General features: G+C 46.3%; 1 protein-coding gene across 3 annotated transcripts in view; it reads right to left on the minus strand.

The window, feature by feature from the left end:
- Positions 1-25,356, minus strand: part of SEC24A (SEC24 homolog A, COPII coat complex component) — a 128,314-nt gene extending 102,958 nt beyond the window's left edge. For all 3 annotated transcript variants that reach the window (XR_011363146.1, XM_069969956.1, XM_069969946.1), the window contains exon 1: positions 25,101-25,356. Coding sequence is in view for 2 of the 3 variants with exons in the window: in XM_069969956.1 (XP_069826057.1) it covers positions 25,101-25,158 (58 nt within the window). In the remaining variant the exon portion in view is untranslated. The remainder of the gene's footprint in view (positions 1-25,100) is intronic.
- Positions 25,357-26,125: the final 769 nt, after the last annotated feature.

Consider the following 26,125-nt stretch of genomic DNA (forward strand, 5'->3'; position numbering starts at 1 on the left):
TATGTTTTTTGTCTAGTTTTTCTTTGTATTTCTATATTTATGTGAAATAAACTTTGTACATTTTTTTTTAATACATGCGGGTGCACCTATATGTGTTTTGCCTGTTTTTTTTAAGCGTAGTGGAATTACAATTAAAACAGAGGTAGCATCCAGTTTGTTACATTTAGTGAAATGGTTAGCTCCCTGTTCCCACAAGTTTGATCTGTAGACACGCCCAGTGCCCCCAGTGTAACGACATCCCACCCCTTGGTGGAAGCGACGAGAGATCATTTCATCATTTCACTGAGGGCGCCTGGTCCGTCTCCAGTGCATAGGGTAGGTCGGTGCACATGAAGAAACTGAAAAGGTAGTGGGAGAAAGAAAAAAAAAAAAAAAAAAAAAAAAGAATCACTACCCCAACTGGTACATGTGCTTTAAGAAATAAAGATAATGTGATTTTATAAATGGGCTGCCTACCTTTGCTTTTTTGTAGGTTTCCTAGACAGGATTGCTATGAACTACAGCTTTGTCCCAATGATCTACTATTGACTAACCATCCTAAAAATAGTCATAGCTGGATAAAGCCTTCAATCTTTATGACACACACTGTAGTAACACCCTGCACATGAAACATAGCTCAGATACAATCTCTGCAGCGTATGGACAATTAAAAGCAATGCTGGTCATGAGTATTTGTAGCCTGTAATGAATTGGATACAGGTGGATGCTGGAGGCAATGCAAAGGAATTTAAAGGGGTATTCCCATCTCAACTAACAGTTAAACTTCAAGGGGACTTTAAAATTAAATATTTTTCCAAAAAAATTTTCATTCAGCAAACTTGCCGCCTTCAACTGCTATGGCTGATCTGCACTAAAAGCAGTGGTCTCGCTGGTGTGTGTATGTTTATATATAATTATGTGCATATGTGACTGTATGTATGTGCTTGTGGGTATCACATGTGTGTGAGCCTCTGAATAAGTATACAGTGGTGTCTTGGATTACGAGCATAATTCATTCCGGGACCATGCCTGTAATCCAAATCCACTCTTAAACCAAAGCAAATTTCATTGAAATGCAGACAATTTGTTCCACACCCCAAAAATAATCCTTTATTCTGAACAACATGTAAAACAAATGAAACAAACATTTAGAAACAGCTGAATATGCCATATTATAAGTTACTGTAGAGTATAGCAGTCAGCATGTGGTGCATAAACCTAAAAAAACAGCAGCAGTTTGTAGATACAGGATGGGGGCTGGGTTCACACTATGTATATTTCAGGCAGTATTTGGTCCTCATGTCAGGTCCTCATAGCAACCAAAACCAGGAATGGATTGAAAACACAGAAAGGATCTGTTCACACAATGTTGAAATTGAGCGGATGGCCGCCATATAACAGTAAATAACGGCCATTATTTCAATACCACAGCCGTTGTTTTAAAATAACAGCAAATATTTGCCATTAAATGACGGCCATCCACTCAATTACAACATTATGTGAACAGAGCCTTTCTGTGTTTTCAATCCACTCCTGGTTTTGGTTGCTATACAGCCTCACAAATACAGCCTCAAATATACATAGTGTGAACCCAGCCTGGAACTGCATATGCCCATAATGCAGTAGCATAGTACAATAAGCTAGAATAGAGAAGCAGGGTTGTTTTCAGAGGTCTGTGCAGTCACATGACTGCATCAGGGAAGGGGTGTGTGTTCAACATGGACCAATCAGGAAGTGAGAATCACAGCTGTGCAGGAGGACAGTGACAGAAACTTTTCTAAACAGCAGTGTTTATAGCCCAGTGTGAGTGCAAGCACATTATAGCAGCAGTGTGTATAGCCGAGTGTGAGTGCAGGCACATTATAGCAAGAATGGAGAGGATGGGAAAAACAAGGACTGACAAGAGACTGCAGGGAGCATGAACGAGTGAGCAGGGCAGATGTGGGCACATACATGCAGCACTCTCTGTCCAGGGAGAGAGGGGTTAAAGCTATGAAGAGATTACCTCCACAGTTCTTTGCCCTGTTGCAAGCCCCAGCCTGAAGTGGATCTGCTATGATTTGGAAGGTAAGAGAGACTTCATGGGTCAGAGTACAGGGCTGTAGATCCTGGTATAAAGACCATGCCCCTTCCCCCCCTCTCCCTCTAACAGTACAGGGAGCTCTTAAACCAAAGTAATACTCTTAAACCAAGTCACAATTTTGATAAAAACTGTGAGCTCTTCTTGCAAAACATTCTCAATCCAAGTTACTCTTAAACCAAGGTACCACTGTATATTACACGCTCTATATATATTGCAGTCTGTAAGCTAAAAAAAAAGGAAAGAAGAAAAAAAAAAACAGACATATCACGAGGAGGCAAGTTTGCTAAAGGAATGTATTTGCAAAAACTTGATTAGCCATAGAAGAAGTCACATGAAAAATAATGCACAGTCCTGTACTTTCTTATGTCCTTCCAGGAAGTTTTTTTTTTACCCCTGCTGACTGGCATACCAGGGTCTTCTTTGTTTAGCTGCCCCTGCAGCTCCACGAGATAAGCCCACACCTGCCAGTGCTTGATCTTGGAGGTTTACTATTTTGAAGTGTAGGTTCCAGAGGGTCTGCAGAGAATGCTTTGCTGTCACTGCAGCTACCTGCATAGTTTCTGTATCAAGGACACAGCAATGAGCTTTGGAATTTCCAGGGGGGTAACCGCACCTGTCCCCTCCGTAGAGCTGTTCTGTTGCCGGTGCCCTCCTTTTGATGATCATTGCCTTCTCCATCCGGTATTTGTATTGTGGTTGTGAGGAGTCTGGCTGATTCACTCTTGCTCAGCTTCTTTATTTACCTCAGTGTATTTGCCGGGTAACACTGCTGAGAAGCTGTAATGGTAAGCACATATGCTTCTCCCTGCTCCCAATCGTTCCTAGAGCAATAGTTTGTTTGTTTACCTTTGTGTTATCTGCAAATGGTGCATCACAGATCAGGGAAGAGAAAGAGGGAAAAAGAAACACTGGTCCTGTATACATTGTGATCAGCAAGTTCCATATGACCTACAAGGGGACGTATGCCATGTCTGTTCTGCTGCTACTCCTGGAGCTGGTTTCCAGTCTGAGGCCAAGTGACCTGGTTCAAGTCACAGTTATCACAAACTTTTCAGAAGTTTCAATCAGCTCAGCAGAATCAGTCTAGATCCAGGCAGGCTAGCCACCGCTCTCTATCTCCACAGATAGAGAGAAATGAAAAAGATCCTTTTCTCATTAAAGGACAAGTGCCATGAAAAACTTTTTCCCAGTAATTGAAGCACATTACAAAGTTATATAACTCTGTCATATGCTTCAATCACCTATCTGCCTCCCTTCCCTGTCTTTTCCCCCCTCCACCAACACCAGGAAGTGTAAGAAACTCACACAGACCTAATTACTGTCCTCACCAAGCTCTTCTCTCAGCTTCTGTCAGGTGACTCAGCTCCGATTGGCTGAACAACTGCAAGCCACCTGAGTCCATGTCACTTGCTTATCTTCCCTAGTGACAGGACTCCTTCACTCACCGAGTCCACTCGGCAGCAGGAGAGACTATGAGGGGAGGGGGGAGGTTGCCTATGTGCTAAGAGTCAGTCGGAGAGAAGATAAGTGACATGGACTCAGATGGCTTGCAGTTGTTCAGCTAATAGGAGCTGAGCAAGCCGAGTCACCTGACAAGGCAAGGGAAGGGGGAGGCTGGTGTAACAGGACTCCGTTCCTCCTCCCCGCCCTCTTTACCATTAGAAATGCCCCAGGCAGGTATTCTCCTATTTATCACGTGTAAGAACACTGCAGGTGTTGGATTAAGGCACCTGTGCAGTTTTTAGACAAAAAATTAATAGAAAAAAATCTGCCCTGGGGCATTACTAATAGTGAAAAGAGGGTGGTGAGGGGGGACAGAGGTGGTGCAAGCCTGGGCACAGACACTCTAGGCCACACCAATTTGATACAGGGCTGCAAGTTTAAAAGTATTTTTTAGGAGAATAACTGCAGCACCTGCCGAACAGACTCCAGGAGAGATCTTGGATTAAAAGCAGCTATCCGAAGGTACATGTGGTCAGGAGGGGGAAGATTGTGGGTACAGAGTTGCTTTAACCTTCTACAGAATCAATGCAATGGATTTAGTAAAAATAAATAACTAAATCTATCTACCTTTCTGTTGCCATACCTGGTGGAGAGCCGTGCAAATGGACTTGGCGTCTCAACGAGACCCTACTGAAGGATGCGGTATGTAAAGCCGAGGTTGAGAGGACAGTAGCCACATTTATAGCCACACGAGTCGGACCAGACCCCCCCCCCCCCTACAATGGGAAGCTCTCAAGTGTGTTCTTAGGGGCATTTTTATTCAGCAGGGGGCACGGCTTAAGAGGGAAAGAGGCGCTAAACTTAAGTCTCTATGTGAGGAATTAAACACAGCAGTTAAGTCACATAAGGCATCTTCTACTCCGGACCTCTGGACCCAGATTACCTCCCTTAGGGAGCGGATTAAAGATCTAATCTCTGACTGTGGATTGGAGACGGGAGAGGTTTCGCAGTTATCTATACGAACAGGCCAATAAATGTGGGAGAGCTTTAGCTAGATACCTCCATCCACACTCTTCTTTCACATATGTCCCGTCTCTGCGCCTTCCAGGCGGTGACTTGATTCGTGATCCGCGGGCTATAGCAAATGCTTTTGGGGCCTTCTATAGGGACCTGTATATTATACGGGGAGCCTACTCTGATATGCCCAGCTCCGCTTTGGAGGCCAGAATTCGAGACTATGTTAACGAGACAGCTCTGCCCACGCTTGACTCTGAGGCAATAGAGCTGCTGAACTCTCCTTTCTCTGCTGCAGAAATTGAGACGGCTATTTCTGCCCTTAAAAATGGTAAGAGCTCCAGGTTCACAGCTCCATTTTACAAGGCCTTTAAATCCACGTTGGCGCCTTTGATGTTCAAGGCCTTTAACGTTTCAATGATATTTATTGAAGTTTTCAAATTTTTAAGTTACAAACATAAATGCAGTGACACATACAACAGTCTAAACGAAGTGAATAGCAAGTATGAGATAGAAATACAGGCAAATAAGTATATACATAGGAGTTTTAATAACATAGAAAGAGGTTTGGTCCAGGTCTATTATGCAAACAGTAGCTGGTAGTATCTTGTAAAGGATATGAATAAAATTATAAAAGGCAGGGAGATGAACCAAGAACTCATGTGTATAGTATATACCAGCTGTCGAACAGGAATTCACGGGCAAGGACTACAGAAGAAACTAAAGTTGCTGGAGTCACTGTGAAAAGGTATAAATAAAACACAAATAGTGGTGCAGCATACTGGGCACACTCCTCAGAAGTTGAGAAATAAGAGAATGTAATAATAGCAATACGGCGAGGAGGTTGCAACACATTCCTAAAGAAAAAACAGTAGTGGAGCACCGTCACATCAGACGCACAAACATCAACACCAACATTAAAAAGACAGAAAAATAACACACAAACAACCAAACAAGCGCCAGGGTGGCACTGCACAAACATTACTAGCTCAAATATGTGGAGCTAGAGAAGTGTGGGGCCCAGAGTCCAACGAGTAGCCAAGGGGTTGGAAAGCAAGTAGCAAAATGAAAAAGTCCACTGAGACCGCGAGATGCCAGGATAAGTAACTGATGTAAGGGAAATCTTTAACCAGTGGGTCCTTTTCTCTCTGAGGGAAATGTCATAGAAGCTCCTTGAGGGTTGGATGTTATATTCCAATCGGTCAAAAGTTGTAGACCCGTTTCCAAATTATCAACCACAAAAGATTTGGATCCTTTATATACCATCAAGCACGACGGAGAGACCCATTTGTAGGGAATATTATCCCGTAATGCTGAGGTAAACGGAGCAACAGATTTGCGCCAGTTCAGTGTGGTAGGCGACAGGTCAGGGTACACAGAGAGTACAGTGTGTTTGTGTGAAAGAGTCTTGTTCCTCCTGGTGGCGGCAAGAAAGACTGCTTTAGTATGCGTATGGTGGAGTCGGACAATGGTGTCGCGGGGAACATCAGATGGCAAATGTTTGGGCCTGGGGGCACGATGTGTCCAGTCGCTGGTGATCTCCCTAGGGGAGCAGGCTGGCAACTGTTCTTTGATAAAATCTTGGACAAAATGAGGTAGATCGGGAGCCAGGACGGATTCAGGAATGCCTCGAATTTTGACATTACTGGACCTAGATCGGTCATCTACTGTTGCCAAAGTAGTACGAAAGTGATTTACTTCAGTTTGTAGTTCCCAATGTGATTCTAGTAGGGCGTTATATTCGGTGATAGAAGAGACCATGGCGGAATCTAATATATGTACTTTCTTCTCTATTACTTGTACAGAGTCCCTGACAGCAGCTATAGTGCGTTCAAATCCTGTATGGATTGAGTGTAGCAAAGTCAAAAGAATGCTCTTTAAGGAGTGAGTTGTTAAGGGAGCTGCAGGGTTGAGCATGCCATCAGGACAGTCTTTAGTGATCACGGCCATAATCTCATCCACAAAAAAAGAATCAGTGGGTTGTACACTCTGGGTGATATTAGTAGCGTCCTGCCTAGGTTGAGATTGCAGCTTAACGGAGGGACGAACATTGGGCTGCATAGTGGAGCTGGCTAAATTCAGGAGCCTTAGGGTTTAACCTCTGCTCGGCATGAGTGGAAGTTGGGTTCTTTCTTTTATAGATCGGGTCATGGCCCTGTACACAAACACCAGTACGAGAGTCCGAGCCAATGGCATCCTGTCGGAGGCCTTCTGCATCCAGAATGGCACACAGCAGGGCTGCCCCGTCGCCCCTTCTGTATGTTCTTACCATGGAACATCTTTCGATCGCATTGAAGTGTAACCCTAATGTGACTGGACTGGTTGTTGGGCAGGATCACCACCAACTGGCCCTATACGCAGATGATTTGCTGATTTATGTGACATCACTCCAGGTATCCCTTCCCACTATCCTATCTGAATTCGATCGTTTTGGTAGGCTGAGTAATTTTCAAGCGAATCTTTCCAAAACAGAGGCGCTTAATGTGTCTCTCTCTTCCAGTACTCTAGATCGTTTTGCTTTTAAATGGAGGGAGGAATGCATTACGTACCTCGGTGTTCAAATTCCTGCTCAGCTCCACATTCTTTTCCCTCTTAACTATGCCCCATTGCAGTCTAAAATATTGTCTATGCTTTCAGCTTACCACACAAAATACCGGTCGTGGTTTGGCCGCATGGCTGTACTCAAAATGGACATACTTCCGACGTTCTTGTACCTGTTTCAGACTGTGCCCATCCATGTGTCCGCTTTTTTTTTTTTTTTTAAACGCTTCAACGCGCTTTTACACGCTTTGTGTGTTCAGCATCGTGTCCGAGACTAGGGCGCGACACGTTATCTGAACCAAGGCAGCTGGGAGGCGCGGGTGTCCCAGACCTTCAGTTGTATCATGAGGCAGCCATTCTCACACGACTGCTGGACTGGGCGCATGCTGACCGGGCAAAGCTGTGGGTGGCAGTGGAGAAGTCGCTTGCTCCTTCAAATATTCTTATGGCTCCATGGATATCTCCTGGCGGCCGTGGAGATCCGACTTCCTGGCCGTTTCTGGCCCCACATGTATTTTGCATTTGGGACAAATGGGTGGCAAGACATGACATCTCCTCTCAACCTGGCTTGATGTCCCCGCTGTTTGAGAATCCTGGGTTCCAGCCTGGAATGTAGAGATGCACCTTTTTGGTGTGGGATAGCTACTCGGGAGTGCGTTTGGCTCAGGTGTTTCCTCAGGGGGTATTGCCCACTTTGGAGTCACTTAGATCCACACATCCTAATGCTCTAATGGCTGGAATACAGTCAACTTCAATCCTTTTTTCAGGGTCTCGTGTCCGGAGCGGCTCTCTCCAGGCCTCTTACAGATTTTGACAATTGGGTTCTCTCTGATGAGTCAGGGCCACGGATCCTTTCTAGACTATATCAGCTTCTACAATCACTCAGTAATGCAGGTCGGGCCCATTTCTTCAATAAGTGGGAAGCCGACTGCTCCATGACTTTTTTCAGAGGAACAGGTTCAGAAGATCTGTACTCTTACTCATGGTCTTTCCATGGCCTCGCACGCAAAGGAAAAGAACTATAAAATACTGTCAAGGTAGTATAGGTGCCCTACTGATATCCAGCGTATGTATCCATCCGCCTCTGGAGCTTGTTGGGGGTGTGAGTCTCCGGTAGTGATGTCACGATACCAGAATTTTGAGTTCGATACCAATACCAACATTTTTTTTTTCAGTGCTCGATACCAATTCGATACTTACAAATTAAATAAATTATATTTTTAAAAAAAAACTCAATATTAGAAATGCCCCCCCCCCTCCAACTGTCAGGTCCGTTCGAACCAATTTATGTTCCTCAAATTTTTTTACTTTAAAAATAAAGTTGACATTATTTACATTAAGGGACATCACATTAAGGGCTCTTTCACACGTCCCGTAAAATTGTCCGTGGTCGCGGATCAGCAACCACGGACAATTTTACGGCCCATTAAAGTGAATGTGGCCATTCACATGGTCCGTGCCGCGACCCCCCCCTGCCACCCAGCCGCAGAGATGACAGGAGAGCATGATGTGCTCTCCTGTCATCTCATCTACTACTCACCTATTCCCTGTGCTGACCAGCTTCATCTTCACCAGAAGTGGCCTGGACTATGATACCTTCTCCTGGCAGCGTAGTCCCGGCCACTTCCAGGGAGCGCGTGTAGCCGGCCAGTGCGGGGAGTAGGTGAGTAGTAGATGAGATGACAGGAGAGCACATCATGCTCTCCTGTCATCTCTGCGGCTGGGTGGCAGGGGGGGAATCCGTGCCGCGATCCGCACTACGACATGTCCTATTTTTTCGCGGCACGGGTCGCGGCACGGACCATGTGAATGGCCACATTCACTTTAATGGGCCGTAAAATTGTCCGTGGTTGCTGATCCGCGACCACGGAAAATTTTACAGGTCGCGGCACGGATAGTGTGAAAGAGGCCTAACATTTCATCTATCAGGGAAATGATGGGGGCTGTAGTCATGTAACACACACACCAGCTGTCAGGGTGATGATGGGAGCTGTAGTCATGTAACACACCAGTTATCAGGGGGATGATGGGAGCTGTAGTCATGTAACACATACACACACACACACCAGCTATCAGGGGGGATAATGGGAGCTGTAGTCATGTAACACACACACACACACACACACACACCAGCTATCAGGGGGATGAAGGGAGCTGTAGCCATATAGCACACACACACCAGCTATCGGAGATGATGGGAGCTGTAGTCATGTAACACACCAGTTATCAGGGGGATGATGAGAGCTGTAGCCAAGTAACACACACACCAGCTATCAGGGGGGATGATGGGAGCTGTAGTCATGTAACACACACACCAGCTATCAGGGGGGATGATGGGAGCTGTAGTCATGTAACACACACACACACACACACACCAGCTATCAGGAGGATGATGAGAGCTGTAGCCAAGTAACACACACCAGCTATCAGGGGGGATGATGGGAGCTGTAGTCATGTAACACACACACCAGCTATCAGTGGGGGATGATGGGAGCTGTAGTCATGTAACAAACACACATACACACCAGCTATTAGGGGGATGTTGGGAGCTGTAGTCATGTAACACACCAGTTATCAGGGGGATGACGGGAGAAGTAGCCAAGTAACACACACACCAGCTATCAGGGGGATGATGGAAGTTGTAGTCATGTAACACACACAGACACACCAGTTATCAGGGGGATGATGGGAGCTGTAGTCATGTAACACACACACACCAGCTATCAGGGGGAATGATGGGAGCTGTAGTCATGTAACACAAACACCAGCTATCAGGGGGAATGATGGGAGCTGTAGTCATGTAACACACACACACACACACAGAAGCTATCGGGGATGATGGGAGCTGTAGTCATGTAACACACACACACAGAAGCTATTGGGGATGATGGGAGCTGTAGTCATGTAACACACACACACAGCAGCTATAAGGGATGATGGGAGCTGTATTCCTTCTGTCAGGGCATGGTGACCACTGACCCAGCAGGGTGACCTGGATTTATCAGGGGGATGATGAGAGCTGTAGCCAAGTAACACACACACCAGCTATCAGGGGGGATGATGGGAGCTGTAGTCATGTAACACACACACCAGCTATCAGGGGGATGATGGGAGCTGTAGTCATGTAACACAAACACACACACACACACACACACCAGCTATTAGGGGGATGTTGGGAGCTGTAGTCATGTAACACACCAGTTATCAGGGGGATGATGGGAGCTGTAGCCAAGTAACACACACACCAGCTATCAGGGGGATGATGGGAGCTGTAGTCATGTAACACACACACACCAGTTATCAGGGGGATGATGGGAGCTGTAGTCATGTAACACACACACACACACACCAGCTATCAGGGGGAATGATGGGAGCTGTAGTCATGTAACATAAACACCAGCTATCAGGGGGGATGATGGGAGCTGTAGTCATGTAACACACACACACCAGCTATCAGGGGGGGTGATGGGAGCTGTAGTCATGTAACACACACACACAAGCTATCGGGGATGATGGGAGCTGTAGTCATGTAACACACACCAGCTATCAGGGGGGATGATGGGAGCTGTAGTCATGTAACACACACACCAATTATCAGGGGGGATGATGGGAGCTGTAGTCATGTAACACACACACACACAGAAGCTATCGGGGATGATGGGAGCTGTAGTCATGTAACACACACACACCAGTTATCAGGGGGGGATGATGGGAGCTGTAGTCATGTAACACACACACACAGAAGCTATCGGGGATGATGGGAGCTGTAGTCATGTAACACACACACACAGACACACACCAGCTATAAGAAATGATGGGAGCTGTATTCCTGCTGTCAGGGCATGGTGACCACTGACCCAGCAGGGTGACCTGGATTTGGGCAGCAAGGTAAACTGCAGGCTGCAGACCCCCCTCCCCCCATCCCAGTGAGAGCCAGGCTAACCCCCTCTTTACCTCTCTCACATAGCTGATGTCCGCCCCGGGAGTGTCTTGCTAGCCTCGGCCTGCTGCCCCCTCACAGTCCTGTGGCCCTCACCTTACAGTGTAGTGATGTAGTGGCCGCATCTCCTCCCCGCCCTCAGCCTTCTCCTCCGGTCTCCTCTTCATGAAGCGCCGGCCGTTCTCCCTCTGCAGCCGCCGACCCTGCTCTGACCCTTTCACTAAAGGGTAAATGCCTGCCGGCCGCAGTCAGTAGCGGGGGTCTGCTACACACAGTAGCCGACCCCCGCTACATAAGGAGCAGGTTAGGAGAGGGGGATAATGCCGCTGTCAGTGTGACAGCGGCATGTATACAGTTAAATAGCCGGCACATACGATCGCTGTGTGCCGGCTATTGGAAGTTAGTGCCGCCGGGAGCGGAGAGAGTGAGGGCGGGTGGACAGAGGAGGTGACACCAGGGGGGCCACGCAGAGCACATGGCAGGCACTCAGCTCACTGCCCGCCATATCTTCTGCTGTGTACTTCATGATAAGCCGCACTGCTGCAAGGCTTATCATAAAGTATCGAATACCAGGAAATCCTGGTATCGAACCGAAAATATGCCCCGAAAATCGATAGTAGAATCGATTTTTCGGTGCATCATGCATCCCTAGTCTCCGGACGGGAAAATCTTACACATATGGTGGGCATGCCCCATGATTAAATCCTTCTGGGAAAGTGTTCCAGGTGCAAGAGGCTTATTCTGGGAAACGAACTGCTAACACACCACAATGTGCCTTGCTAAGTCTCCTACCCTCTATTTACTTGATTAAGAGGGGCATTTTGAGGCACTTTTTGACAGCTGCACGCTTTGGTCATTCCAAGACATTGGAAGACCCCGGAGTGTCCCTCTATGACGGAGTGGCTGACAGAGCATAATGCAATTTGTAGATATGAGGAGCTCATTGTGGAAGATCATGATCGCAATACAGCTTATTCTAAGGTGTGGAGGGCATGGATCTGGTTAAAGATTGCCCTGATTTTCCACAGCTAATTCGTTAAGCTCCCCGGGCCACTTTGCTGGTTCTGATAAGGTCCGGAGGCGGTCTCCGGACTCCTTTGGTTTATAACTCTTTGACCTCAGACAGAGAAGATTAGTTTATGTATGTATTTGTTTTCCCCCCTCCCCCACCTTTTTTTTCCGTTTACATTTTTGTCTTGTCTTTGCTGTGTCCTCTTGTGGCGTGCCCACAGATGTCCGCAGCTCAGCCAATTGCGCCTTTCTTCCAAAGACAGCCCCACTCTTGTCTCCAGCCTGGGCAGGATTTTGCTCCTCAGTTCCATTAAAGTAAATGGAGCTTAATTGCAAACATCACCTGGACTGGAGACAAGAGTCGTGTCGTCTCTGAAAGAAAGTGGCCATATTTTTTTAGCACTGAATAACCCCTTTAAAGCCTACAACCTGGGTAGACAGGCTCCAAATACCATATTTTCCAGCATATAAGGCAACTGGGCGTATAAGACGACCCCTGACTTTCATGAAGATTGTCAGGGATTCGCTTTATGCGCAGGAAAATGTTAAAGTGACCGTACCACAAGGCCCAGGCGGAAGCACTGGAGGCTGGCGACCCACCCTTAGTGGGAGGAAACCCTAGCCCCTCTATGAAAAGGTTCCATTGATTCTAATGGAGTCATGTCATGGAGGGGCTGGGATTTTTTCTCACTGGGGGTGGGTCGGCCCGCCTCCAGTGGTTCAGCATGGGCCTGGTGGTACAGTCACTTTAACCTGGGAATAGGCCTAGGTGAGTTAACAGTTTTTATTTTTTTAACCTCTTAGGGACATATGACGTACCCATACGGTCTGATCGCCGTGTCCGTTAATAAGGTAATAGGAGGCAGCTGTCAAAGTCGACAGCTGCCTCCGATTACCGGAGGCAGCCGTACACTGGTGTCTAGTGGGGGAGATCGCGCGATCTCCGTGTGTGGTACCAGCCGGGGTCCGCTCCAAGATGGCGCCGACCCCGGCTTGGCACTCATTTGTTTTCGGCTGCAGCAGCCGAAAGCAAACGAGTGCCGATCTCATTGATCTTTGCTGTATTACTATACAGCAAAGATCTCAATGAGAGATCAAAGTGTATATACTAGAAGTTCCCCATGGGGGCTTCTAGTATATGTGTAAAAAAAAAAAAATTAAAAAAGTATTATTAGTAAAAAGCCCCCTCCCCTAATAAAAGTTTGAATCACCCCCCTTTTCCCATGTTTTAAATAAAAGTAAATAAATAAACATGTTTGCTATCGCCGCGTGCGTAATAACCCAAACTATTAATCACATTACTGATCTCGCACGGTAAACAGCGTAAGCGCAAAAAAACCCCATCAAATCCAGAAAAAAATGTAATAAAAAGCGATCAAAAAGTCGTATATGCGCAATCAAGGTACCAATAGAAAGTAAACATCATGGCGCAAAAAAATGACACCTCCCACAGCCCCATAGACCAAAGGATAAAAGCGTTATAAGCCTGGGAATGGCGTGATTTTAAGGAACGTATATTTGTTAACAATGGTTTGAATTTTTTACAGGCCATCAGATAAAAGAAAAGTTATACATGTTATATATCGTTTTAATCATAACGACTTGAGGAACATGCAGCAAGTCAGTTTTACCCCAGTGCGAATGGTGTACAAACAAATACCCCCTAAATAAAAGAAATGCGTTTTGTTTTTTTTTCAATTTCACCACACTGAATTTTTTCCTGGTTTCGCAATGTACTTTATGCAAAAATTCAGCCTGTCATTGCAAAGTACAATTAGTGACGCAAAAAATAAGGGGTCATGTGGGTTTCTAGGTGAAAAAATGCAAGTGCTATGGCCTTTTAAACACAAGGAGGAAAAAACGAAAACGGGTTAACCCTTTAACCCTTAGACGACCCTGGACGTAGGGTTACGTCATGGAAGTCTGTGCCCAGACGACCCATGACGTAACCTTACGTCCTGGGTGTTTTTCCCGCTATGAAGCGCGCTCCGGAGCGGAGCGCGCTACATAGCAGGTGGGGGCCGGCTGCAATCAGCAGCCGGGACCTCACCGGTAATGACACGCTGCAGCGATCGCGCTGCCGCGTGTCATTAACCCCTTAAACGCCGCGATCACGGCGCGACCGCGGCGTTTAAGTGTAAGTGATAAGGGGAGTCCCCTGTCACTTACCGATCGGGACCCCCGCAGTGTGACTGCGGGGGTCCCGATCGTTGAAACGGACTGCCGGAGGTCTCTCACCTGCCTCCGTGCGGTCCGATCGGCGATCTGCTACACTGAGCCTGCACAGGCAGGCTCAATGAGCAGATCGCCGATAACACTGATCAATGCTATGCCTATGGCATAGCAATCATCAGTGTAGAAATCCAAGTAGTGAATGCACAAGTCCCCCAAAGGGACTTCAAAAGTGTAAAAAAAAAAAGTTCAAGACACTAACACACTACCCCAAAGCCCCTCCCCCAATAAAAGTCTAAATCACCCCCCTTTCCCATTATATAAATAAAACATATAAAAATGAATAAATAGATAAACATATAATATACCGTTGCGTGCGGAATTGTCCGATCTATTAAAATATAACAAGCGTCATTGTGACCGGTAAACGGCGTACACGAAAAGAGGGGAAAAAGTGCGCAGATTACCGATTTTATGTTACATTATATATTAAAAAAAAAATCAATAAAAAGTGATCAAAACGTCCGATCTTCACAAATATGGTATTAATAAAAACTAGAGATCATGGCGGAAAAAAAGACACCCCATACAGCCCCGTAGGTGAAAAAATAAAACCATTATAAGCGTCACAATAGGCCCATTTTATTAATAATTGGCAAAAAAGAAGGATTTCATAAAAAAAAATATATATAACATTAGAGAATCTGTGTAACCTGCATATGGTTGTGTTCGGACTGACCTATAGAATAATAGTGTCATGTCGCTGTTACTATATAGTGCATTACGTAGACACAGGAACCCCCCAAACATTACCATATTGCATTCTTTTTTACGATTTCACCAATTTATATCTTCATAAATAATATATTTGGAATTCCATCGTACATGTTATGGTAAAATGAATGACGCCATTACACAGTACAACTATTCCTGTAAAAAACAAGCACTTACATGGCTTGTAGATAGAAAACAGAGTGCTAGAGCTCTTAGAAGGGGAGGAGGGAAAAACGAAAACACTAAGATCAAAATTTGCGTGGTCCACTGGGTCATTTTGGGCCTGGTCCTCAAAGGGTTAAGGACGGGGCCAATTTTCGTTTTTGCGTAGGTAGGGAATCCACTTTCCCATAAACTAGAGAAGATGCAAAAGGGCTTATGAATCCCGAAGGAGAGAGCACTGCATTGATAATGCTGGACACAACTGCCCATGCAAACTGCTACTAAAAACAAGAGTTGATATACAACTGGAGAAGGCCTTCGCCCATCCATGGGATGTCCGAGGCCTTCTCCATACCTCCTATGCCAAACTACCTTCCTCTGTAAAATGGTCAGTCCTTCTCCGTGATACTATTGTCACGTGGAAGGAAATAAGGAAGGCCTTTGGTCTCCCTTTCCTTGTATCAAAACATATGCCACTGACACACCACCCGGAATTCCCACAGGGACAATCGTTCCCATGGATAAGACATGGACCACAGCGAGGCCCAACATTAGTGGGGGATCTCATAAACTATGATACTCGCAAATGGCTTACTCCGGCTGATCTTCGGGCCAAATTCCAACTCCCACCGTCGTGCTTATTGTATTTGAGGCAGGCTCATTCCTTCTGTAATGCCAGGTTGTCGGATCTCTCCAAAGAAGCAGCTACACATGCTCTTGATGGCATTATAGGGTCCTCACCTCACAAACCCTCTATATCCTTACTGTATACTGCTATCCGAAATTAAGTACATGCTAAACGACCTGACAAAACCTCCCTATTCAAGACCTGGGCGACCTGGACACAAGACCCTGACGTAGCGGACACTATTTTAGAGGGGTGGGCCAGGGTCAGAAAATGCATTATAAATGAGAGGTGGCGGGAGTCCTACTTCAAACTGGCTCATGGGGCCCTTTATGGATTCAACATCCTGCCATCTCCCTCTTTCCCAGACAGGATCACCGCATGTCCCAAGTGTCAGCTACCATTGACTAACTTGTGGCATGGGGTGTGGAGCTGCATATTCACTTCCCAGTTCTGGCAACAGGTGACAGACTATATCCACGCTCACTGGAAAATACGACTCCCACTGACCCCGCAGGCCCTCCTGTTCCACCAACCCCGCCCCCCAGATGACACTGACGCCGTTAGTTATACCCCCCAGTTAGTACATGTGGTGCTGGTAGTAGCTCTACGCTGTTTACTGTTCAGTTGGCTGTCCCCTTCTCCCCCTGACATCCCCATGGTTATAGACCAACTAAAAATTTTTCTGAATGTGGACAGGGTCGACACGGAACGGCACAAAAACAAATCAACCAAACGGTTTTTCCAGAAATGGAGAGTTTTTATTACAACACACTATGACCAACGCTCTATAGCAGATATAATGAAGCCGTCCCGTTTTACTGAGTGGTATTGTAAAGCGGATATAGCAGGCACCCTAGGCCCGCTGAAACTTCCATAACTGAAAGGCCCATATCAATACCTGTCTTTTGGGGGACATAGAATAGAAAACGGAGAATAGTAAGTGGAAAAGTGTACTATCACTCGCCCCCTGTTGAGCTTGAGAGGGTCTACTCTGACACTGGCAATCTTGAAATGTTTGATGCATACGTGTGATAGATCGTTGTTGTACCACTGGCACTGTTTTTCTATGTAATTGTTATTTGTATTCCTGTTTTGTCTCAAAATGCAAATAAAAAGATTATTTAAAAAAAAAAAAACAAGAGTTGAAACATAGTACAAGCATCTCTAAGTCGATTGACGCCCTCATAGCATTCTATAGATTAAGTTGAGTAGTAGACTACATGGATTCCATCTTGAATCATCTGTATCAGAAAAATTTTGATGGGTTCCAGGTTCATACTAAGCCTGTATGTTCCGTTCAGTTACTAAAAAAGGAATAGCTGAAAAGTGCCCCTTCCCTAACCCTCGCACTGGGACAGAGGTCACAACACAGGGCTTTATCAGCTTCTAGACACTGTAGAAGAGTCCTGATTAAAAGGAGCTGAGAAGGTAGGTGGACTAGGAAACATTTGGGGGGAGAAGATGACTATATTGAAGTCCTGGAGAATAAGGTCCAGGATCCAGCTAATTTGGGTGACACACATCCAAGCCTCCTGAAGCCCAGAATCTCCCCCCACCTCCAGGATAGTGACCTGGTGCAGTTCTGAGAGGCCTTGGAAGAGGTCCATTGACCTCCCTCCTATAATGCTCCTGAATTTTATGGTGCTACATTGAACCCATACTTCTTAACTACTGAAGGACTATTAGAACAGAAGAATTTCCCAGATACTATCAAGGGCAGACTGAAGACCTTGCATAGAATGGGATTGTCAGATTTATTTTTTTGTGACTTATGGCAGAAAAGGTAGAACCCAATTCCTGGCAACCATACGGACCATCACTGCTGAGGAATCAGCCAAAAAGGCTAAGGAATCGCTACAAAAGAAAAGACACATCAATAATGTGTGAAAATATATATATATATATATATATATATATATATATATATATATATATATAATATTATTATTATTTTTTTTTTTGATGGTCTTCTCTGATTCCCAAATGTACTGCACAAGAACACATGTAGCAGCAACATTTCTCTCAAGAGAAAAGTAACAGTCTATTAGGGTACAAACCCACACACCGTATACGCAGCAGATACGCAGCAGATTTGATGGTGCAGATTTAATGCTGTGTTCAGTTATTTAGATCTAATCTGCTGCGTATCTGTTGCGTATCTGCTGCGTATCGCAGCAGTAAATACGCAGCGTATATGCCGTGTGTGTTTGTATCCTAAGACTTGTACAAATCCTCCTGGCCTTAGTTGAAGAGCCTACAAATGGCAAGGTGATTACTAGTAACTAACCACCTGGTTGTCTAAATCCCATTCTCCCCAGGTTTTGGTTATCATCAGTGATGAGGGCCTGAAAGGTCTGCTGAATAGGAAACTAGCTTCCTCATGCTAATGGTGCGTTTACACGTAACGATAATTGGCCCGATCGTAAGATTAACAATGTCAGAGTAATGATTTTTTTTTTAATAACGAGCAGCGTTTAGACGGTACGATATATCGTATGGAAAAATTTTTTGCGATCATTTTGCGAACGCTTAAGCCTATCTCACACATTGGTTAAGTCGGCGAACGACTGTTCACATGGAACAATTTGCGAATTTTTTGCGAACGACAATTTGATAACATGTTGAAAGATCAAAATGAGCGATGTATCGTTCGTCGTTTGATCGTTCGCTGCGTTTACACGTACGATTATCGTTCGAATTCGATCGTTATCGCGCAAATTCGTACAATAATCGTTACGTGTAAACGCACCATAAGGGCCCTTTTACACAGAAAGATTATCTGACAGATTATATGATAAAGATTTGAAGCCAAGGCCAGGACTGAATTTGAAAAGAGAAGAAATCTCAGGCTTTCCTTTATGACCTGATCTCTGTTTATAGTCAGCCAGCCGCCTCCCCGGGAAGGAAGGAGGTTAAACCCCGATCGATCGCTGCTGGTAAGGGGAAATAAATCTTCAAACGGGGATCTTCTCATCTTCACCATGGATCCCCCACCTCTCGTGCCTTCCCTACAGGGACAGGAAAAGCACTGGTGCTAGTAGGAAGGGGAGGGGCTTTTAACCTCTTGTGTTTGTGCTTTTCCTGTCCCTAGGGCATGAGTTAACTCCTGTGGTGCAGTCGTGAAGGTGAGGAGAGAAAAATTTCTTTTATTTGGGGGGTATTTGTTTGTACGCCATTCGCCCTGGGGTAAAACTGACTTGTTATGCATGTTCCTCAAGTCGTTACGATTAAAACGATATATAACATGTTTAATATTTCTTTTATCTGATGGCCTGTAAAAAATTCAAACCATTGTTAACAAATATACGTTCCTTAAAATCGCTCCATTCCCATGCTTATAACGCTTTTATCCTTTGGTCTATGGGGCTGTGGGAGATGTCATTTTTTGCGCCATGATGTTTTCTTTCTATCGGTACCTTGATTGCGCATAAACAACTGTTTGATCGCTTTTTATTACATTTTTTCTGGATTTGATGCGACCAAAAATGCGCAATTTTGCACTTTGGGATTTTTTTGCGCTTACGCTGTTTATCGTGCGAGATCAGTAATGTGATTAATTAATAGTTCGGGCGATTACGCACGGGGCAATAGCAAACATGTTTATTTATTTACTTTTATTTAAAACATGAGAAAAGGGGTGTGATTCAGACTTTTATTAGGGGAGGGGGCATTTTACTAATAACAATACTTTTATTTTTTTTTAAATATACTAGAAGGCCCCATGGGGGTCTTTGACAGCTGCCTCAGATTACCTTATTAGCCGGCAAGGCGATCAGACCGTGCCCGCTAATAGCAGCAGTCCCGGGCTACACGTGGCACCGGGGATCGCGGCGGTTCAGAGCCGCGCGGCCCCGCTCTCAACACCTCTATGGGACATATGACGTACGGGTACGTCATATGTCCCCCAAGAGGTTAAATAATCGCCCCCTACGTTGGGGATGGGGCCATTTTTGAGCCCCCCCAGCATATGGGGCGACCATACCCGGCGTATAAGACAACCCCCAACTTCTGACAAGACTTTTTGGGGTTAAAAAGTCGTCTTATACGCCGGAAAATATGGTAATCTCTTTTCATAGCACCCTTGGGACATGGGTGCTATGAAAATTCATTAAAGTGATTTCATAAGCTGTTCAGTTCCCCCCCCCCCCCTTTCAAAAAAAAAAAAAAAAAAAATGGCTGTAGTGACATCTTCCACACATCACATGACCTACAGTATTTTGGCACAAAGTCGCTGGAGGCAGCCTATAAAGCAGTGTTCCCCAACAGAGGGAAAGCCAGAACCTGGGGGTACATTGCTGATATTCCGAAGTAAAAAAATACACTACTTACATAAATACACAACTACAAGTCAACTCTAGTGACTGCCAACTAGTACCATTCCAGCTATTGCTAAACTAAAAATTCCAGCATTCTGACAGCCAACATGATAGGAGTTGCAGTTTTGCAACAGCTAAAGAGGCAAAGATTGGGGATGACTGGAGTAGACCTACCATGGGTGCTTCCCATTAGATACTAAATGTCACATAGTATAGGAAGGTGATGCTCAGAGACCATGACAGGCATGGGTTGAAAGTAGAGATAACATGTGTGCTCAACATTAAAGGGAATGTATCTATATGTGCTTTTAATCATTTGAGCAAGGTACTGAAAGTAATCTGTTTCTATTTTTTGTACATTGTTGTGAGGACAGCCATCTTGTCTGAGATGTTTTTAACAGCATTTAGTGACATGCTTTAAAGCAGGGGTGGGGAACCTCCGGCCCGCGGGCCGCATCCGGCCCCTGACACCTCCGGATGCGGCCCGCAGCACCCCTGTGACATGCGCCGCTCTGGAGGAGAAGGAGCCGGCATTCACAGCTTCCTCCTGTGTCTGTGAGAGTTACCAGACACAGGAGGACGCTGTGTATGCCGGCTCCTTCTCCTCCAGAGCGGCACACGTCTTCTGCGGTTTGCGGCTCTCCTGTGATGTGCGCCGCGGTGATGAGGCAGGAGCCGGCATACACAGCATCTTCCTGTGTCTGTGCCGGCTCCTTCCCCAACAGAGCGGCGCACGTCTTGTGACTCCTGCGGGCCGCGCGCGATGACGTCATTTCACCGCGCGCCGCCTGCAGGAGAAGACCAGCACAGAAGAGAGGAGGGAGAAGAGGACCTGGATAGCGTGGGAGCGGAGGAAAGGTGAGTGGGATGTTTATTTATTTTTTTATTTGGGGCAGGCACTGGGGATTAACTAGGCCACCAGGGACATGACTGGAGGGGGGGTTAAGAAGGCCACCAGGGACCTGACTGGGGGGTTAAGAAGGCCACCGGAGACCTGACTGGGGGGTTAACTAGGCCACCGGGGACATGACTGAGGGGGTTAAGAAGGCCACCAGGGACATGACTGAGGGGGTTAAGAAGGCCACCAGGGACATGACTGAGGGGGTTAAGAAGGCCACCAGGGACATGACTGAGGGGGTTAAGAAGGCCACCAGGGACATGACTGAGGGGGTTAAGAAGGCCACCAGGGACATGACTGAGGGGGTTAAGAAGGCCACCAGGGACATGACTGAGGGGGTTAAGAAGGCCACCAGGGACATGACTGGGGGTTAAGAAGGCCACCAGGGACATGACTGAGGGGGTTAAGAAGGCCACCAGGGACATGACTGAGGGGGTTAAGAAGGCCACCAGGGACATGACTGAGGGGTTAACTAGGCTTCCAGGGACATGACTGGGGGGTTAACTATGCTACCAGGGACATGACGGGGGGCTGACTAGGCTACCAGGGACATGACTGAGGGGCTAAACTAGGCTACCATGGACATCACAGAGGGGCTTAACTAGGCTACCAGGGACATGACTGGGGGTATTAACTAGGCTAGCAGGGACTTGACTGGGGGTATTAACTAGGCTAGCAGGGACATGACTGGGGGGATTAACTAGGCCTACCAGAGGCATCATTGGGTGGGGGGGGGGTAATTAGGCTACCAGGGACATGACTGGGGGGTTAACTCAGGCTACAGGGTATCACTAAGGATTCACATCAGGTACAAGGGGCATCACAGAGGGTTAACTACAATAGCAGGGGCATTAGGGGAACAATACTTTGCCTTGCCCCGGGTGCTGCAAACCCACGCTACCCTGCTGCGCACGGTATGCGGCCCTCGAATGATTTTATAAATGCCCGACCGGCCCTCGACATGGAAAAGGTTCCTCACCCCTGCTTTAAAGCAAGCCTCATGAACATAGACGACATAGTTTCTGTAATGCTCTACAGCTCACTTTACAGCAGCCTCCTCTTACCACTACAGACAGAATAAGAAATCTCAGCTTAGGTTTAGCTCCAAAGAAGGAAATGAAAACGGCAAGATATCAGGATTTTGTAATATAGATAGGAAAGTGTAAAATAGTAAAAAAAAAAAAAAAAAAAATCACAAAAAAAATTCTTTACAAATATGCTTAACCCCTTTAGGACCAGGCCAATTTTTATTTTTACACTTTTGTTTTTTCCTCCTCATGTTTAAAAGGCCATAGCGCTTGCATTTTTTTTCACCTACAGACACACATGAGCCCTTATTTTTTGTGCCACTAATTCTACTTTGCAATGGCAGGCTGAATTTTTGCATAAAGTACACTGCGAAACCAGAAAAGAATTAAACGTGATCAAATAAAAAAAAACAACATTTTTTTAATTTGGGGGAGTTTAGCATTCACGCTGTTTGCTCTAGGATAAAACTTACTTGTTATGCATGTTCCTCAAGTTATTAAAATTACAACGATTTGTAACTTTAATTTTATTTGATGGCTTTTAAAAAATTAAAACCTTTTTTTTAAAAAAATGTTCCTTAAAATTGCTCTATTACCATGCTTATAGCGCTTTTATCCTTTGGTGTATGGGGCTGTGTGAGGTGTCATTTTGCACCATGATCTGTTTTTTCAATCGGTACCTTACTTGCGTATATGCGACTTTTTTTGATCACTTTTTATTACAATTTTTCTGGATTTGATGTGACAAAAAAATGCACAATTTTGCACTTTTGGGGGGGGGGGGGGTGCGCTTACGCCATTTGAGATCAGGAATGTGATAATTTAACAGTTCGGGAGAGTGTGTACGCAACGATATTAAATATGTTTGTTTATTTATAAAATGGGAAAAGGGGGGTGATTCAGACTTTTATTAGGGGAGGGGAATTTTTATTAATAAAAACACTTTTTTTCACTGTGTACTTTAACTTTTAGTCCCGCTGGGGGACTTTCAGTATTACTGCAGTGATCTCCCATAGAGATCACTGCAGTATAATTTATACAGCAATGATCGATCAGATCATTGCTGCATTACTCTGGTCTGCAGCAGACCAGAGGAATCGAATGCAGAGTCGGGATTGGCGTCAGAGCATCCCGGCTCAGTAAGGAGAATGGATCTCCCCTCGGCAATTGCATTGGGGAGGGGGGGGGGGGAAGATCCCCTGCTAGACACCAGGGAAAGGGGCCAGTAATACTTTTAAATGCTGCTGTCAGCTGCATTTAAAAGTATAATTAGCGGGCGCGGCGATCGGCCCGCACCCGCTAAAAGCCGCGGTCCCGGGCTACACACGGCACCCGGGATCGTGGCGGTTCAAAGGGGGGCCGCGTACAGTTACGCCCTGATGCAGGAAGGGGTTAACATACAAACATTATTTAAACAATAAGTTATTTTCTGATGACACAATCCCTTTAAAGGGAACCCATCACCTTGAAACTACCTAAGCTATATGCTTCAGGTAAAAGAGCAGAAGGAGCTGAGCGGACTAATTCTATATCTTTATGGGGAAAAAATAAAAAAATAAAATAGGAGTCCAGTCCATTGAGAGTCACTGCACACTGGTCTCAACACAGAATGAGCAGGATTTTTAATAAAGTTACAGTATATTGAATCTTTTTTCACAAAGTTATATATCAATCTGCTCAGCTCCCTCTGCTCTATAACATGATGGCAATAGATTGAATTGTCTAATGGTGCGTTTACACGAAACGATAATTGGCCCGATCGTACGATTAACGATGTCGGAGTAACGATTTTTTTTCATAACGATCGGCCCCCTGAACCGGCTCGATCGCCACCGCCGCCACCTCTCTGATCCCCCCGCTCGCAGCCCGGCCCCCCGCTCATCTGCAGCCCCCTGTGCCAGCTCGATCGCCACCCCCGCCGCCTCTCCGCGGGCATACGTTACCTGCTCCGCGCAGCAGGTCTTCCGACATCCCCGACTCCGCTCTTCAGTGCACTGATTGGCTGAAGGGGAGCCGTTTGAAATTCCCGGCTCCCCTCTTCAGCCAAGAGGGCGGCCTGGCGATCAGAGTGGCGGGGGGGAGGGGGCTGGCGATCAGAGTGGCGGCGGGGGTGGCGATCAGAGCAGCGGCGGCGGGGGTGGTGATTAAGCCGGCGCAGGGGGCTGCGGATGAGCGGGGGGCCGGGCTGCGAGCAGGGGGGGCCGGACTATCGCACGACGACTGTTTACACGGAACGATCGGCGAATTTTTTACGAACGACGATTTGAAGACATGTTGAAAGATCAAAACGAACGATTTCTCGTTCGTTGTTTGATTGTTCACTGCGTTTACACGTCCGATCGAATTCGATCGTTATCGCGCAAATTCGCACGATAATCGTTATGTGTAAACGCAGCATTAGTGACAGGTTTCCTTTAAATACTACGTCCATGATAAAAACTTCATAACCTACAGGAAGTAAGTGTCCAGACAATGACAGCTAGAGAGGCACAGGTTTGCCCCAGGTAAAATACTATGCCCTCCTGTAAATGTCACATGGTATAGGAAAAAGACAATGGCATCTAGAGAGGCACAGGTTAGGGATACCAGTGCATGTTGTACACTGGATACTGTGTCCATGTGTAAATGTCACACAGTACAGGAAGCCAGGGCAGAGACAATGACAGCTGTGCATCAGAAAGCACAGGAGTCACCACAAAAAGCTTCAGCCTCAACTGGGCCCAGTCATCTCTATGTGACTGGACCTCACACGTCAGGGTTCAAAGGTGACAGCTAGCGTGACAGCTTCATAGACAGCACTGTGACCTTTGGTCTCAGCAGGTGTGTGTGTGTGTGTGTGTGTGTGTGTGTGTGTGTGTGTGTGTGTGTGTGTGTGTGTGTCAGTGTCCCGTCTAGGAGCCGTACACTGCCTCCCCGTTTACTGAGTGTTACAGAATCATAAGGGTCACTTCTTACGCAATCCGTGCCCCTAGGTCTCCTTGTACGGTGGCCTCAGGGGCCACACATCGTGTCATTGAACACAACGCCATACAACACACACACACACACACACACACACACACACACACACACACACACACACACACACACACACAAGCCCCCCGTTCTTACCATTCGAGTAGGGCGGCCCCGATCCCCCACTTTGGGAGCTGTACCCGGCGTTGGCCATGACGACTGTGTCCCGTGAAGGAGAGAGGCACAGAGAGAATACACAGGCCCGGAGATACTGGTGAGGCGTCTGCGGGAAGCAGAGAACTCAGACGCTCATCGTGCCCGGTGTCCGGATAGAGCAGGCCCGAGATTGCTCTCGATAATGTAAGAATTTAGTGCTGGGTATTAGGTAGCAGGAAGTGCACAGTCCCTGCCCCCGGGGCGGCCCCGCGCATGCGCGCTTAGTACACGTGGCACTTCCTGTGAGCGCTGCGCTCGCTGAGTACTGGTGCCAGCTCTGTATTGACGTCTGCCGTGCGCTGCTTGTATTTGAAGGTTGATGCCAGGATGATGAGCTGGCATATGTGGCACTGTGCTAATGTGTAGACGTCTATAGCACAGGGGTGATATCTAACTCTGTGGTGGTTTCGCGGCCTTTAGGACGTCTCTAGAACACTGGGTTGGTGTATGTGGCACTGTGCTAATGTGTGGACGTCTGTGGGACGGTGCCCGAGCACTGAGGTTATGTATAATCCTTAGTAAGAGGGTGCCAGGACATGGTCTGAACGGTGTGCCACTGGTTTAGTATACTAGGCACTGTGCTAATAATGTCGGTACTAAGAACTGGGATCATGTATGAGATTCAATAGGAGGTGCCAGGCTCTGGTCTGTCCTCAATAGCATAGTATTAACATCTTCACCACAGCTTCTTTGCACTGTGCCCAAGTACTTGTGTCTTTAGGACAGTTCCACAGCACTAGAGCACTAGATAGAGGTCATGTAGTTTATGACCCAGATTTATCTGTAAAACAGAAACTGGAGTAAATTGCCTGTAGCAACCAATCACAGCTAAGCTTTCACAGCTTAAAGAGAACCAATAACTTTAATAATGCCTATTAAAGGGGTATTCCGGCGCTGGGAAAAAAAAAAAACATAGTTTTTACACTTGCCATCCTTTCGGAGTCTGTCTCCGTTTGAATTTCCCG

Source organism: Dendropsophus ebraccatus, chromosome 1 (genome assembly GCF_027789765.1).
Source record: "Dendropsophus ebraccatus isolate aDenEbr1 chromosome 1, aDenEbr1.pat, whole genome shotgun sequence".
In the NCBI taxonomy this organism is placed as follows: Eukaryota; Metazoa; Chordata; class Amphibia; order Anura; family Hylidae; genus Dendropsophus; species Dendropsophus ebraccatus.